At 33.0% G+C, this 15,677-nt stretch overlaps 1 protein-coding gene across 7 annotated transcripts in view; it reads right to left on the bottom strand.

The window, feature by feature from the left end:
- STXBP5L (syntaxin binding protein 5L) overlaps positions 1 to 15,677 on the bottom strand; it is a 379,589-nt gene that overhangs the window by 72,450 nt on the left and 291,462 nt on the right. For all 7 annotated transcript variants that reach the window (XM_019448501.2, XM_019448499.2, XM_019448505.2 and 4 more), the window contains one exon: positions 3,101 to 3,166. In XM_019448501.2, coding sequence (XP_019304046.2) covers positions 3,101 to 3,166 — 66 coding nt within the window. The remainder of the gene's footprint in view (positions 1 to 3,100; positions 3,167 to 15,677) is intronic.

Here is a 15,677-nt window from a genome sequence, read left to right as displayed (position 1 = left end):
CTTGATTTCCACTCAGGTCATGATCTTATGGTTTGTGGGATCCAGCCCCACCTTGGGCTCTGCACTGCTGAGGGATTCTCTCTCCCTCTCTCTCTCCGTCCCTCTCCAGCTTGCACGTGTGTACACACACACACACACACACACAGACACACACACAGACACACACACACATTCTTTCTCTAAATTAAAACAACAACAGAAAAATAGATTGACTATTAACTAGCCTAATTAAAGAGCCACAATCTTTGTGTATGTTACATTGAATATTGTTAGAAAATTTCTAGGATGAAAATAGTTTTCTTTACAGACAATATGAAATACAAAATCAGTAATTATAAAGGGTAAGTGACTTGATGGGAGAATTCTACCAAAACTTTAAAAAGCAGATAATTACAATTGTATTTAAATTAATGAGCATAAAGAAAAAAGTCCACAAAGGAAATGTCTGAATGCAAAAAACTGCTGTAAGGCAAGAGATACCACAAGCAAAGTTAAAATGAGAAAAATATGTGGATCTCAGGTCAAAAAAGGGTAATCTTAATTTATAAAGAGGCAATAAAAATTGATATGAAAATGACAACTCTATAGAAAATGGGCAAATTGTATGAATAGATGATTTATAGAAAAAAATAAATAGGTCTTAAACAATTGAAAAGATATTCAATATCACGTATGTGAAAGATAAATTGAAACTACATTGACCTTTTCTTACCAGCGTTACAAAAATTAAAAAAAAAAAAAGATAACCATTGTTTGTATGTTACTGATAGCAAGAGAGAAAATTGCTGCAAACTCTAAGGAGAGCAATTTGGGAAAATTTATAAAAATTAGATAGGCATATACTCTTTGACTCAGAAGCTCCAATTTTAGGAATTTACAGATCTACTGGTACACATTTGTTTGTTTGTTTATTTATTTAATGTTTATTTTTGAGAGAGAGAGAGACAGACAGAACACAAGCAGGGTAGGGGGCAGAGAGAGAGGGGGGACACAGAATCCAAAGCAGGCTCCAGGCTCTGAGCTCTGAGCTGTCAACACAGAGCCTGATGCAGGCTCCAACTCACAAACCAGGAGATCATGACCTGAGCCAAAGTCTGATGTTTAATTGACTAAGCCACCCAGGCGCCCCTACCTGTACACGTTTATAATGAGGAAGGTATGAAGGTTAGTCACTGCAGCATTGTTTGACATGGCAGAACACTGGTAGCAAACTAAGGGTCCCTTAATTGGTGAAATACTAAATAAATTATAGTAACTGCATGCATTTCAATAACATACAACTGTAATGATTATGTAATGAAATGGAAAGACAAGATACACAGTACAGTGAATCAAGCAAAGTATATTGAAATGTATATACTATACTAATGTATAGAACAGGAAGCAAAAATGAATATACTATGTCTTTTTGGCTTGTTTACAAATACAAATTGAAAGGATAAATAAGAAAGTAACAATGTTTATTTTTCAAAAGGATGGAAACAAAGTATGGGGAAGGGTGGGAGGGAGATTTTTAAATACCACTTCTCTTTGACTTTTGAACCCTATATTACTATTAAAATTCAGATTACAGGGGTGCCTGCGTGGTTCAGTTGGTTAAGCACCTGATCTTGATTTTGGCTCAGGTCATGATCTCGCGGTTGTGAGATCCAGCCCTGTGCTGGGCTCTGCACTGAGTGTGGAGCCTGCTTGGGATTCTCTCCCTCTGCCCTCCCCTGCTTGCATGCATATTCTCTCTCTCTCTCTCTCTCTCTCTCTAAAAAAAAATATTTAAAAATTTAAATTTAGCTTATGGATGAGAATTTAAAGTGAAGTTATTTAAATTGATATAGGATATTGAATTTTATATTGAAGATTTATGACATGAGAAAATATCAAAGTAATATTTTAAGGAGATTAGTTTTGCAACATGATATGCAAAATGAATTGTAAGGATGAGAGATCACAGAGACACCTGTTAAGAACATTTTTGTGATACTCTAAATGTAGGATACTAAATGCCTAAATTAGGATGGTGCCTACAGGATAGAAATACAAAAGAAAGGGTAAAAGTATGAGATCATATTTAAAATAAAAACAATGAAATAAAGATTAAATAGATAGGGTTAAAAGAAAACTTTATACAGGACACTAGATTCTACTTTGCCTCACATTCCTGAAGAATAAGGATAAACAATTAGCAACTCTTAAGAGATAGAATAAATTGGGGGTGCCTGAGTGGCTCAGTAGGTTAAACATCCAACTTCATTCAGCTCAGGTCATGATTTCATAGTGCATGAGTTCGAGCCCCACATCAGGCTCTGTGCTGACAGCTCAGAGCCTGGAGCCTGCTTCAGATTCTGTGTCTCCCCCTCTCTCTGCCCCTCCCTCGTTCATGGTCTCTCTCTCTTTCTCTCTCTCTCTCTCTCTCTCTCTCTCTCTCTCTCAAAAATAAACATAAAAAAAGAGATAGAGTAAATTAAAGAAATATCACAGTTAGAAAAGAATTTCCAAAAGTCAAAATTAATTGCTTTTTAAGGCATTAAATGTTTATAAATTTATATGAAGTTAAAATAAAAATTAATTATAAGGAATTATAATTTTTTGATACTCTGAAAACATATAGTTCAGTGTCAAAGAAATACGTAATATTTTTTGGTGTTCAAAAATTTACATATACTGTATATGTATTGGAGAAAAATCAGGTAAATAAATGAAAAAATATAAGCTAACCATTTCTAATCCCACCACCCAATAATTTCTACTAACATTTCTTGTACACCTTAAAAGACCTATTCCTAGGAATCTTTATACTCACATTTTTAATATACTGTGGTAGGCTCATGCTTTCTTGATGCTTTACTTCCAGCATATTATCATTTTTTCTTTTTTTGAAAAACCTTTGTTTAAAATGTCTTTAAATGTACTACACTCATATCTCTGATCTTAATTTTTTGGGAGGCCAAGAATTTTGTATATATTTGCTTATGGTAAAATTTCAGAAACTAAATTAGAAACAATTACTAAAATTATGAATTTCACATTGTAAGAATTAAGAAAATAAAGCAGTAGATTACTGCAGTGAATTACAAGAAGGCTGAAAGTTAACATTCATGTTTACCTGAAGTGGGAGACTTGCAGCGCTCAAGTTCTAGGGGAACGGGAGTATCATTTAGCTCAGTTAAACCTGAAAATGAAATGACAAGAAATTAGATAAATTTCGCTAACAATTGTAGATAATTCTTATATATTCATTCCTAAAATTTTCAAAAGGTTTTTCTTCTCCCTGTGAAACTTTTCTATTCTCGTGTTATGACAATGATTCTGAAAATTTGTTTCAGTGATACCAGAAACAATAAGGAGCAATAACTAATAGATATATACAAGGAGTAATTAACATAATGGTAGTAAAATATAAAATCTTCTTTCTTACTTTTTAACATGAAATAGCTACTTTAATAAATGACCTAGTTTTATCTAAAAATAGACCAAAAATAATACAATTTATAAGGAGTTTTTAAAAAGACCTAATCAAATCTTCTTTCAAGATAAATGCTTATTGGCTTTTAAAAAGAACTTTAAGGGATGCTACAGATTCTAAATATTATACTTAGTTATAAAAATGCAGTGTTGTATAATACATATTAAGTGACTTATTTGATGATATCAAATTCCTTCTTATAATAAGCATTACATTTTTCTCTTACTTTTTAAAAATTTTTTTTTAATTTTATGTATTTTAAGAGAGAGAGAGAGAGAGAGAGAGAGAGAGAGCGCACACATGTGAGTGGGGGAGGGGCAGAGAGAGAGAATCCCAGGTAGGCTCTGTGCTGACAGAGCTTGATCTCAGGAACTTCAACACCACAATCTGAGCTGAAACCAAGAGTCAGAGGTTCAACCAACTGAGCCACTCAGTCACCCCTCTCTTATTTTTAATACTCTGTTATGTAACTCTACTGACAAACACAAGGATAGGCACAATAAATAAATATTTTATAATTCTTGCTATCTGCCAGCCTGCATTCCTGTGGCATTCATAAAATATCCTTAATTATGGTTTTCCTATACTTGTTAGAGATTCTTATATACTTTTTCCTTATAAAAAATATTCAGAGTTCCTACTTTAATGTAAATCTTTATATCCAGAAGTACTTATTAAAAACTATTGTCAATTACCAGAACTATCTTTGTCCATATTCCTTGCTACCACCCCTTTCTTGATATAATTTGTACCAATAAACTTACTATGGTTCAAAAAATTATAGAATTTGGGAAAAGGCTGCTGTGGTACTCTAGCCCACCTCTTATGATTTACAGATAAGAAACTATGAGTTTGAAGAGTTTAAACAATTTAAGGTTACAGAACCAAGTATGTGCCAAATCTTGAATAGAATTATTTATATACTTAAGAGTCTTTTGTTAGAAGTAGGTACTGTGAATATTTTCTTCCAGTATGTGACTTATCTTGTCATTTTCTTTTTTTTTTTTTTTTGTCATTTTCTTAATGAAAATGAAATCTTTTGATGTTCAGGAGATTAGTTTACTTGAAGGACCCTTTATGAAATTTTTTAATTGTGAATTTTTTATAATTCCTGTTTAAGTAATCTTTGCCTACTCAATGCTCATGAAGATATTATTGTATTCTCCAAGAAGCTTTTTTAATTTTCAGCTTTCAGTTTTAGGACTATAATTCATCTCAAATAAATTTTGATTGTGGTGTGAGGTAGAGATTAAGGTTCATTTTTCCCTATATGTTGTTTGTCTAGTTTTTCCATCATTATTTGTTAAAAAGATTTTCCTTTTTTCATTGATTTTTATTAGTGCCTTAGTAAAAAATAAATTGGATACATATGTGTAAGTTTACTTCTAGACTTTGTATTTTGTAGTCATTGGTCTCTTTGTCTATCTTTTTTTGACTGCCACATTAATGCAGGTCTATAGTACATCTTAAAGTCAGGTAGTAAAATACTCCAACTTTGTTCTTTTCCAAGAGTGTTTTAATTACTTCAGATTTTTTGCATTTCTAAATAAGTTTTAGAATCAATTTGTCAATTGCTACAAAAGGATATGCCAAATTTTTACTGGACTGTAATAAATCCATAGTAATTTTGATAGAATAAACATTTTAAAAATATTCAGTCTCCCAACCTATAAACATGGTATTCTCCTCTATTTAAATGATGTTTTAAATTTTTTTTTCTTTCTGCATGAGTTTGTAGATTTCAGTATAGAGGTTTTGTATGTGGCATTTTTCAAGTCTTTATTTCCTTTTTGGTTTTCTGTCTACTTCTTGTATCATTATTCGAAGTGAAGTACTGAAATTCCCAGTAATTATTGTTGGATTGTCTCTCTCTCTCCCTTTGATTCTGTCAAGTATTGCTGCATGTACTTTGTAGATCGGTCGTCAGATGCACAGATGTTATATCTTCTAGATGGGTTAACCATTTTTTCATTTTAGATGTCCCTATTTATAGTAACTTTTTTTTGCTTTAAAATCTATTTTGTCTGGTATTAACTACAGCTGTACTTGCTGTTTGCGTGGTTTTTTTCTCTTTTAACTTTCAACGGATTTACATCTTTATGTGTGGCCTCTGACAGCATGGAGTTAAATCTTGGTTTTTTAAAAGATCTGGCTCAACAGTCTTTGTCTTCTGATTGAATTGTTAAATCTATCCACATTTAATGTTATAACTGATACAGTTAGGTTACACCTGTCATTCTACTTTATTTTTCTGTATGTCTCATGTCTTTTTGTCCTTCTAATCTTCCTTACTGCTTTGTTTGGCATTAAGTATTTTCTAGTGTAACTCATTCATTTCTTTAATGATTTTGTCATCATATTTTTGGCCTTGCTCTAAGATAACATATACATCTTAACTTCTCAGTATCTACTTCAGATGTATATTAACTTAATTCCAGAGAGATGTAGAAATGTTATTCTTTCATACTTCTATTTCCTCTTTCCCCTTTATGTGCTATTACTGGCATACATAATATATCCATATGTGTTACAAATCCAGCAACATATTATTATAATGATTACTTTATATAACTTTGGGTTTTTATAAAACCTGAGAGAAGAAAGCAGAAAATATATTTATAGTTTGTATATTAACTTTGCAATTTATCATTTCTAGTTCTCTTCATTTGTTCCAGTCAATCCACCTGGTTTTGTTTGCTTACTCAAATACAACTTTGCTCCCACCTACTTCCTTTGTGCTGTTATTGGAAAATATATTACATTTCTACATACTGTAGGCCCATCAAGACAATTTTATAATATTGTTTCATAAATGGCTTTTTAAATCAGTTAAGAGAAGTCATGTACATTTATATTATTATTTTATAATTACATAGTTACCTTAGTAGTGTTCTTTTTCCCCTTGTGTGAATTCAAATTATCATCTGGCATTAATTTTTTTCAGCCTGAGAAAAACTTCCTTTAGTATTTCTTATAAAGTGGCCTATGCTAGCAACAAATTCTCTCATTTTTTGTTTATCGGGGAATGACTATTTCAGCTACATTTTTGAAAGATTGTTTTGCTGGATATAAGATTTTTGGGTTTAGGTTTTTCCTTTGAGCACTCTGAATATGTTGTCCTACTGCTTCTGGCCTCCATTGTTTCTAATGAACTGTTAATCCTACTTCAGTTCTGTTGTATGGGACAAGTCATTTTTCTCTTACTGTTTTCAAGATTTTTTTGCCTTTCAGCATTTTTACTATGATGTTTCTGGGTGTGGGTATCTTTGCATTTATCCTGTTTGGAGTTCACTGACATTTTAGACATATGCATTAATGGTTTTCATCAAATTTTGGAAGTTTTCAGCCATTATCTTTTTGAATATTTTCCTGCTTCTCTCTTTTCTACTCTTATTATGGACATGTTTGGTACATTTACAGTATCCTAAGCTTCTTTGAGGATTTGTTAATTTTTCTTAATTTTTTTCCCCTCAGAATACACAGTCTCTATAAGTTTCCTTCAAGTTTGCTGATTCTGATTTCTGCCAGTTCAGATCTACTGTTGACTCCCTCTAGCAAATTTTTCTTTTCATTTACTGTACTTTTTGTACTGTACTTTTGTATAAGAATTTCCATTTGGGTCTTATTTTCCCTTGACCTCATTCACCCATTTCATCGACGCTTCACCCTCTGCCTCTGAAAACCACCAATCTCTTCCCCTGATCTATGTGCTCATTTTTGTTGCTCTTTGTTCATTTTTAGATTCCACATATAAGTGATGTCATGGGTCTTATTTCACTGGGCACTGTAATGCTCTCAAGGTCCATCCATGTTCTTGCAAATGGCAAGATTTCCTTCTTTTTTATGGCTGAATAATAATCCAGTTTGTGTGTGTGTGTGTGTGTGTGTGTGTGTGTGTGTGTGTGTGTGTGTGTGTAACTCAATCGTATTTTCTTTATTCATCCATCCATTGATAACACTTAGGTTGTTTCTATATCTTGGAAAATATGTAAATAATGCTGCAATGAACATGGGAGTGGCATATATCTTTTTGAGTTAGTTTTTTATTTTTCTGTATAGATACCCAGAAGTAGAATTGCTGGATTTTATGGTAGTTCTATTTTTAGTTTGTGAGGAACTTTCACACTGTTTTTCAAAGCATCTGCACCAATTTACATTCCTACCATCAGTGCACACAGGATTCCCTTTTCTCTACATACTTGCCAACACTTGTTATTTCTTGTTCTTTTGGTAATAACCATTCTAACAAATAGGAGGTGATATCTCATTGTGGTTTTGATTTGCATTTCTCTGATGATTAGTGATGCTGGGCAAATTTCATGTACCTGCAGGTTATCTGCATGTCTTTTTTTTTTTTGAAAAATATCTATTCAGATGCTCTGCTAATTTTTTAATTGAAAAATTTTTTTGCTATAGTTGTATAAGTTCTTTACATATTTTGGATATTAACCTGTTACAGATATATGATTTTCAAATATTTTCTCTCATTTCACATATTGTCTTTTCATTTTGTTGATGGTTTCCTTTGCTCTGCAGAAGTTTTTTAGTTTGATGTAGTCCTACTTGTATATTTTTGTTTTTGCTGCCTTTGCTTTGGTGTCAAATCCAAAAAATTATTGCCAAGACCCAGATCAAGGAAGGAGCTTACTGCCTATATTTTCTTGTAGGATTTTATGGTTTTGTATCTTATAGTCCAGTCTTTAATCTATTTTGAGTTAATTCTTGTGTATGCTATCAGATAGTTCTGTTTGCTTTTTATAACTTCAATCTCTTTGTTAATATTCTTTATTTGATGAGACATTATCATTATAGTTTACCTTCTTTAAACATGGTGTCTTTTGGCTCTTTAAAGATTTTTCATGGCTGTTATGAGGTCTTTGTTAAATCCAACATTTGAGCCCTCTCAGAGACCATTTGTATTGCCTTGTTTTTTCTGTGAATAAGTCACACTTTCCTGTTTTATTGTAGGTCTTATAATATTTTGTTGATAACTAGACATATTAGGTAATACTGTATAGCAATTCCCTCCCTCTCTCTGGTTTTTTTGTTGTTATTTGCTTGTTTAGTGACTTGGCTAGACTATTTTAGTGAAGTTTATTTCCCTTACATTGTGAAGACTCTGATGTTGCTTATCAGAGGGTATAGCCTTCTGTGTGTATACTGTCACCCTGGGATGACAGTAGTTTTAGCAGGGTTCTCCTTGTCTCTTTCCCTGACCACTTCATTGATATCAAATCCAGCTATTAGCTATCACAGTCACAACCAGGTGAATGCTTTATTGTTTTTGACAATGCTCCAGGATATATATTACTCAATATTCTAATCCAATTCAGACAGAAGTCATATTTGAAGCCAGTATTTGAGGTTTGTTCAAATCCCAACTCACCTTTGGCCTAGCTGGTTGCTCTTAAATAAGAGGCGCTGCCAGCCTCTTATTTGATTTCCAACAAATACTTCATTGGTTTTGAGGGCATCCTTAGGCTTGAACTTCCTCAAATTGTGTTTCAAATAAGCTAGTTTCTTTGGGGAGAGCTTCAAAGTTCATTGCCTCTTTCTCTGGGCAAAATTTCTGAGCCACTAGTCTGGACCTGGGGCAGGGACGGTAACCTCTGGCCTTCTCAGCTCTACTTTTCTGGCACGAAACCTCTGCCCTATGACCAAGCTGGGTGAGAGCAGTCAAGGCCTCAGCATTTTAGCTTGCTATGCCTGGGGTAGACATTTTGTCCTATGAGTGGGGGACTGACAGGGGAGAGAAGACTTTGACCTCTTGGCTACACTCACCAGGAATTTGTCCTTTGCAACTTGGGAGTTGGAACGGATGAGAAATGCTGGCAACCTGAAGGCAGGAGAGGTATACAGCAAGTTGTGGCTCAATATCAAACACACGCTTTTTACCAAGTGTCAGTAGATTTTCTTGAATAGTTTCTTTATTTTCTGTATCCTTTTAGGACAATTTCCAGAGGCTTTAAATGATTGCTGTTTTTAAAAAATACTTTTTACCAGTTTTACTTTTTTTCTGGAGAATGTGTCCATGGTGCTTCTCAAGATGCCATTTGGAAGTCTATCCTGTACCTGATTTTTGTTTTGTTTTGTTGTTTGAGAGAGTGAAGGAGGGGCAGAGGGAGAAGGAGAGAGAAAATCCCAAGCAGGCTCTGAGCTGTCAGCGCAGAGCCCAACACAGGGCTCCATCTCATGAACCATGAGATCATGACCTGAATCAAAATCAAGAGTCGGATGTTTAACTGACTGAGCCACTCAGACGCCCCTATCCAGTACCTGGTATTTCAAAAATAAATAAATTTCTCAATTGTTTCCTTTTATTATATAGAAAGATGATTGATTTTGTATACTGTGTACTCTTCGATGTTGCTAAGTTCACATATTGTTTTGTATTTTTTTTTTTTTTTTGTAGATTCCTTTGGGTGTCCTAATACACCACAATATCACTGGCAAATAAAGTGAGTTTTAATATTTTCTTGCTAAACCCTAGGCATATTATTTTTATATTGCTTTTGCCCTTACTAAGTCTTCAAGTACAATGTTGAACAAAGGTGATGAGAGTGTATATCATTGGCTTGTTACCAATTTTAGTGGAAAAACATCCAATATTCCACAATTAAGTGTGATGTTATTTGTAGGTTTTTATAGATTGGCTTTATTCATTTGAGGAAATATTCTATTCCTAGTTTTCTGGTGATTATTCTAAAGAAGTGTTAGTATATGATTTTTTTTGCATGTATTGAGATGATCATATAATTTTCTCCTTTATTATGTTAATCAGTTGTTTTGCATTGATTGGTTTTCAAATATTAAACTCTTATTCTTGGGATAAAACCACCATGGTTATATTTTATCTTTGTTACATATGTCTGTCTTCCATTTACTAATATTTCTGAATCTATGTTCGTAAGTGAGACTGGCCTGAACTTTCCTTTAAGTTTGTCAAGTTTTTGGTTTCAGCATTGTGCTGTCCTCAGATAAGCAGTTGGGAAGATTTCACTCTTTTTTCTATTCCCCGAAATCATTTGCATAAGATTAGTGTTATTTATGTTTGATAGAATTAATCAGTGAAATTATTCAAAGCCTGTAGTTTTCTTTGTTGTGGTTATTTAATTTTGAATTCAAAAATTTTTTAAAGATAGGAGGCTATTTATATTTTCCAATGTGTTTGGTGTCAGTTTTTATAATTTTTTTCTTTCAAGACATCTCTTGCTTTCATCTATACAATTTATAGGCATAACGTGGTTCATAGTTTTACTTTTATTATTTTTAATTTCTGTAGAATCCATAGTGATGTTCCCTTTTTAATTTATCATATTGGTTATTTTTTTTCTTCTTGATCTATCTAACTAGGGTTTTACAGATTTAGTAAATTTTTTGAGGACACACCTTGTGGTTTTATTGATCTACTCTATTGTTTGCCCTGTATGTCATTGATTTCTGTCTTTATTTCCTTCCTCTGTTTACTTTGTGTTACACTGTTCTTTTTTTTTTTTTTTTTTTTTTGGTGTCTTAACAAAGTTTAGATTATTAATTTGATATTTTCTTTTCCAATATAAGCAATAATGTTCTAAATTTTTCCTTTAAGTACTACTTAAGTAACAGCTTACAAATTTTGATATTTTGTGTTTATACTTTCATTCAGTTCAAAAATATTTAAAAAATTTCCTGTGATTTGTTTTTTAAACCATGACACAGTCTTAATTTCCAAATGTTTGGGGATTTTAAGATATATTTCTGTTATTGATTTCTAATTTAATTTCTCTTATGATCAGAGAACATACTCTGCTTGATTTCAGTCCCCTATAATCAAAAACAAATTGTAACTTGTTTCCTGACTCAGTCTACATTTGTGAATGTTCCATTTCTACTTGAAAAAAATGCATATTTCCCTTTGTATGTGGTAGGTGGCTATTTTGGTCAGGCCAATTTGGTTAAGAGGATTGCTTAATTTTTTTCTTAATATACTTACCAATTTTTCTTTATTTGTTCTATCAATTACTGAGGAGAAATAATGAATCCCCAGCTATGATTGTATATTTGTCTCTTTCTTTCTTTCTTTTGTTTACTTTCTATACTTTGAATACCTCTTATTAGGTCTGTACTTGTATAGGATTATTAATATCTTTCTGATACAGTGATTCTTTTATAATTTGGAACTGCCTCTCTTCTTCTCTTAATGTCTACTTTATCTCATAATGTAGCCCCATCAGCTCTCTTGAGGTTAATACTGATAAATAATTTGATAAAATTATTTTTCACTTCTTTTATTTTTAATCATTTGTATGTTTTTGTAATTAAAGTGCATCTCTTATAAACAGCATATAGTTGGTTGTTTTTTTTTTTCCATCTCGTTGCACAATTTCTGCCCTTTTCTTGGGTGTGTGTGTGTGTGTGTGTGTGTGATATTTGCTCCATTTACACTTACTATAATATAATCATTGTTAGAGTTAAGTTTACGTCTATCATTTTTTTTTCAGCATGTCCTTCTGTGCTTTTTTCCACTATTTCACTTTTCCGTCCGTTGAAAAAAATCAAATATTTTTTAGTATTCTATTTTATCTTCTCTTTGGCTACTTAGCTACACTTCTGTTTTATTTATTTATTTATTTTTTAGTGGTGGTTCTAGGGATTATAATATGCATCTATAATTCATCACAATCTACTTTTAATTATTATTGCATAATTTCTCTTATGATGAAAGAAACTTATAACATGATTCTGTTTATGTCCCTCCCATCCTTTGTTACTATTGTCATTTATTTTTCTTCTACATTTTATAAACCCCATAATACAGTTAGTTTTTAATTTAAAAATTAGATAAACTCCTAGGGATTTTAAGAAATGACAAAATAATCTTTTATATTTACCCACATATTTATTCTTCTAATGCTTTTCATTCTTACTGTATATCTAAATCTCCATCTGGTATTATTTCCCTCAGCTTAAAAACCTCCTATACTGGGGCACATGTGTGGCCCAGTCAGTTGAGCACCCAACTCTTTGGTTTCTGTTCAGGTCATGACCCCAGCAGGGTCATGGGATCAAATACCACAGTGGACTGCACACTAAACATGAAACCTGCTTAAGATTCTCTCTCCTTCTCTCTCTCTCTCTCTCTCTCTCTCTCTCTCTCTCTCTCTCCCCTCCCTCTGCCCCTCTCCAACCCCCCCCTTGCTCTTTCTCTCTCTCAAATAAAAATTAAAAACAAAATCAAAAACAACCTTTACCATATCTTGTAGTGCAAGTCTGCCCATGACAAATTTATTTACCTTTATTTTAAAATATTTTTGCTAGAGGGGTACCTGGGTGGCTCAGTTGGCTAAGCATCTCTCTTTTTTTTTAATGTTTATTTATTTTTGAGAGAGAGAGAGAGAGAGAGAGAGAGAGAGAGAGAGAGAAAGCATGAGTGGGGGAGGGGTGGCAGAGAAAGAGGAAGACACAGAATTCAAATAGGCTCTGGGGTCTGAGCTGTCAGCACAGAGCCCAATACTGGGCTCGAACTCATGAACCATGAGATCATGAGCAGAAGTTGGAAGCTTAACCGACTGAGCCACCTGGGCACCCCATAAGCATCTGACTCTTGATTTTGGCTCAGGTAATGATCTCACAGGTCATGAGATTCTTGGGATTCTCTGTCTCCCTCTCTCTGTTCATGTTTGCACATGTGCACTCTAAATAAACAAATAAATAAATAAGACTTTTGCTAGATGTACAATTCTAGTTTTTCCTACTCTTTGCAGTCCATCCATCTATAGAAGGCCCACTCCTTTCTGCACCTGTGCCCAGATCAGTCACTTGCACCAAGTATGGGAGCAGCTGCAGCTTTCTGCTCATCTATGAATGTCTCTTTCACTCTGGAATTCATTTAATCAAGCCTTCTTTGAATCTACCACTTTTTAATATCTCCACAGAAAAGTATGATTTTAACTTTATCATTGTATTTATCACAGGGTTTTATTACTGTTGCGATCATTGTTGTTACTACAGGAATGAACTTTCATATCTCAACATCCTGTCTAGAAATGGAAAGCTCCTCTCTTGGTTTTATTTTATATCTTGGAAATACTGTGAAAGCTGGACTGAAGACCTGGAAGACCAAGAGAATGGTAACTAGTCAAATTGATTAATCTATTCCTGATACTAGTAAGTATCCAATGAAGTACTCAGAGTACATTCCAGATAATTGTGCTTTTCCCAAAGATTATACTGAGATTTCCCAAAGAGATCTCCCAGAGATTAGGTGGAGAAAATTATGTCTGACATATAAATAGAGTAAAGCAAATTGACTAAATTTGGAAGATTTGTACAGTGATTCATTAGAAAATGCATAATAATAATATAAAAGAAAACATATAATAAATCCTGGTTGAAAACAGATATAGAAATTTTATGGTAAATAAACAACTGAATATCAGAAGACAAATCCCCTTTGGGGTACAGTGAATTATATCAACTTTTATTTAAAAATGTTAAGCATGTACAGTTGACCCTTGCACACAATAAGAGTATGAACTGCATGAATCCACTAACACACAAATTTTTTTTAATAAATAAGTATAGTGCAATATAATGTAGTATAATGTATTTTCTTTTCCTTATTTTCTTAATAACATTTTCTTTAGCATACTTTATTGTAAGAATACAGTATATGATACAAGTAACATACAAAATATGTGTTAACTGACTGTTATCCATAAGGCCTTTGGTCAGTAGTTGGCTCTTGGTAGTTAAATTCTGGGGGAATCAAAAGTTAAACATAGATTTTTGACTGCAGAAGAGGGTTGGTGCCTCTAACCCCACAGTGTTTAAGGGTCAAGTATATACCTATAATGTATCTTAGTGTATAATATAATTAAGATAGTATTTGAAATAGCAACTTGTGAATGTTAAATAAAATATTAGTATTCTTTAGAGACTAAGACACAAGTGTCTCCATACATATAAATAGTCTATACTTTGGGGGATTTTCTTACCAAATTATCACTTATCATATAAAATGCTCTGGTCTGAATTTTTTCCAATTTGATTGACATTTTGGTGAGATAATTTTTTTCTGTGGGATAGTATATTATAGGATATTTACCTACATTCTATTTACTAGATGCCAGTAGAGCACCCCTCTTCTACTTGTGAGGGCCAAAAATGTCTTCAGACATTGCTAAACTTCCCATCGGGAACAAAATCATTCTTGGTTGAGACCACTGCCATAAGTTATATTAGCTTGTTTTATTTGTTTGACTCACACTGAGATTACTCACTAAACTCTAGAAAACCCACACATATTACTAAGTAATAGCTCTCCTACTTTTTATTTCCTTGTGCATTTTGTTTAAATTCAAAGATGAAACTTTATATTTTACCCACTAATTACAGTTCAATGTAGTTGCTTTCTAACACAAAGTTTTGAGGTAAAAAAATTTACACTCTAAGACTAATTTCAAAAAAAAATAAGTAAAATATAGACCTGAAAATCAGATATATAAAAAAACCATTTGTTTAACCAAATCATACTATTTTTCAATTTATTCCTCTTATTATGTAGCTCTCTCCTTTTCTTTTATGTACCTATTACAGTAGAGAAAACCTCCTATTAACTAATCTTTTACATCTGTTCTGATTCCCATCCCTTCTCCCCTTCTTAAGGATTTTGCTCCTTTAGTTACCCCCTCTGTCCCTTATCACCAGTCTCTCTTTCTCTATGGATCACTCTCTATTTGCATTAACTTTAAAATATGTTCTTTATCTAAAATGGAAAGACAAAAAATTCCTCCTCTTGACACTTTATTCCAGTCAAGTTACTGACTTCTTTTTTCTACACTCCTTCATAACCAAACATCTTGAAAGAGTTATCTACTTGTTCTGTTTCCTCATTTGCCACTCTTCTCTCTAATGTAATTTTGGTTTCTCTCCCAATACTTTTCACAAACTACTTTTTAAAGAATCACTAATAACCTTCACAGAACAAGACACACTAGTCACTTCTCTGAGCTTATTTTACTTAATCCTATCTTTAGCATTTGACATGGCTGATCGCTTCTTGAAACATTCCCCTTTATTTTGGCTTCTGCAACAGTCTCCTCATTTTTTCTCTTTTCTCTGGCAAGTCCTCTGGGCCAGCTGCTCCTCTTCTTTGAAACGTAAATGTTGAAATTCCTAATGTCTCTATCCATAATCTTCCTCTTCCCTCCCTCTGTTTCCCCTTTCTCCCCTGTCT

The sequence above is a fragment of the Panthera pardus genome, unplaced genomic scaffold, assembly GCF_024362965.1.
Source record: "Panthera pardus isolate Hobbes unplaced genomic scaffold, ASM2436296v1 HiC_scaffold_16, whole genome shotgun sequence".
Lineage (NCBI taxonomy): Eukaryota > Metazoa > Chordata > Mammalia > Carnivora > Felidae > Panthera > Panthera pardus.
Note: the sequence above shows the minus strand (reverse complement) of the source record. Positions and strands in the feature narration are given on the sequence as shown.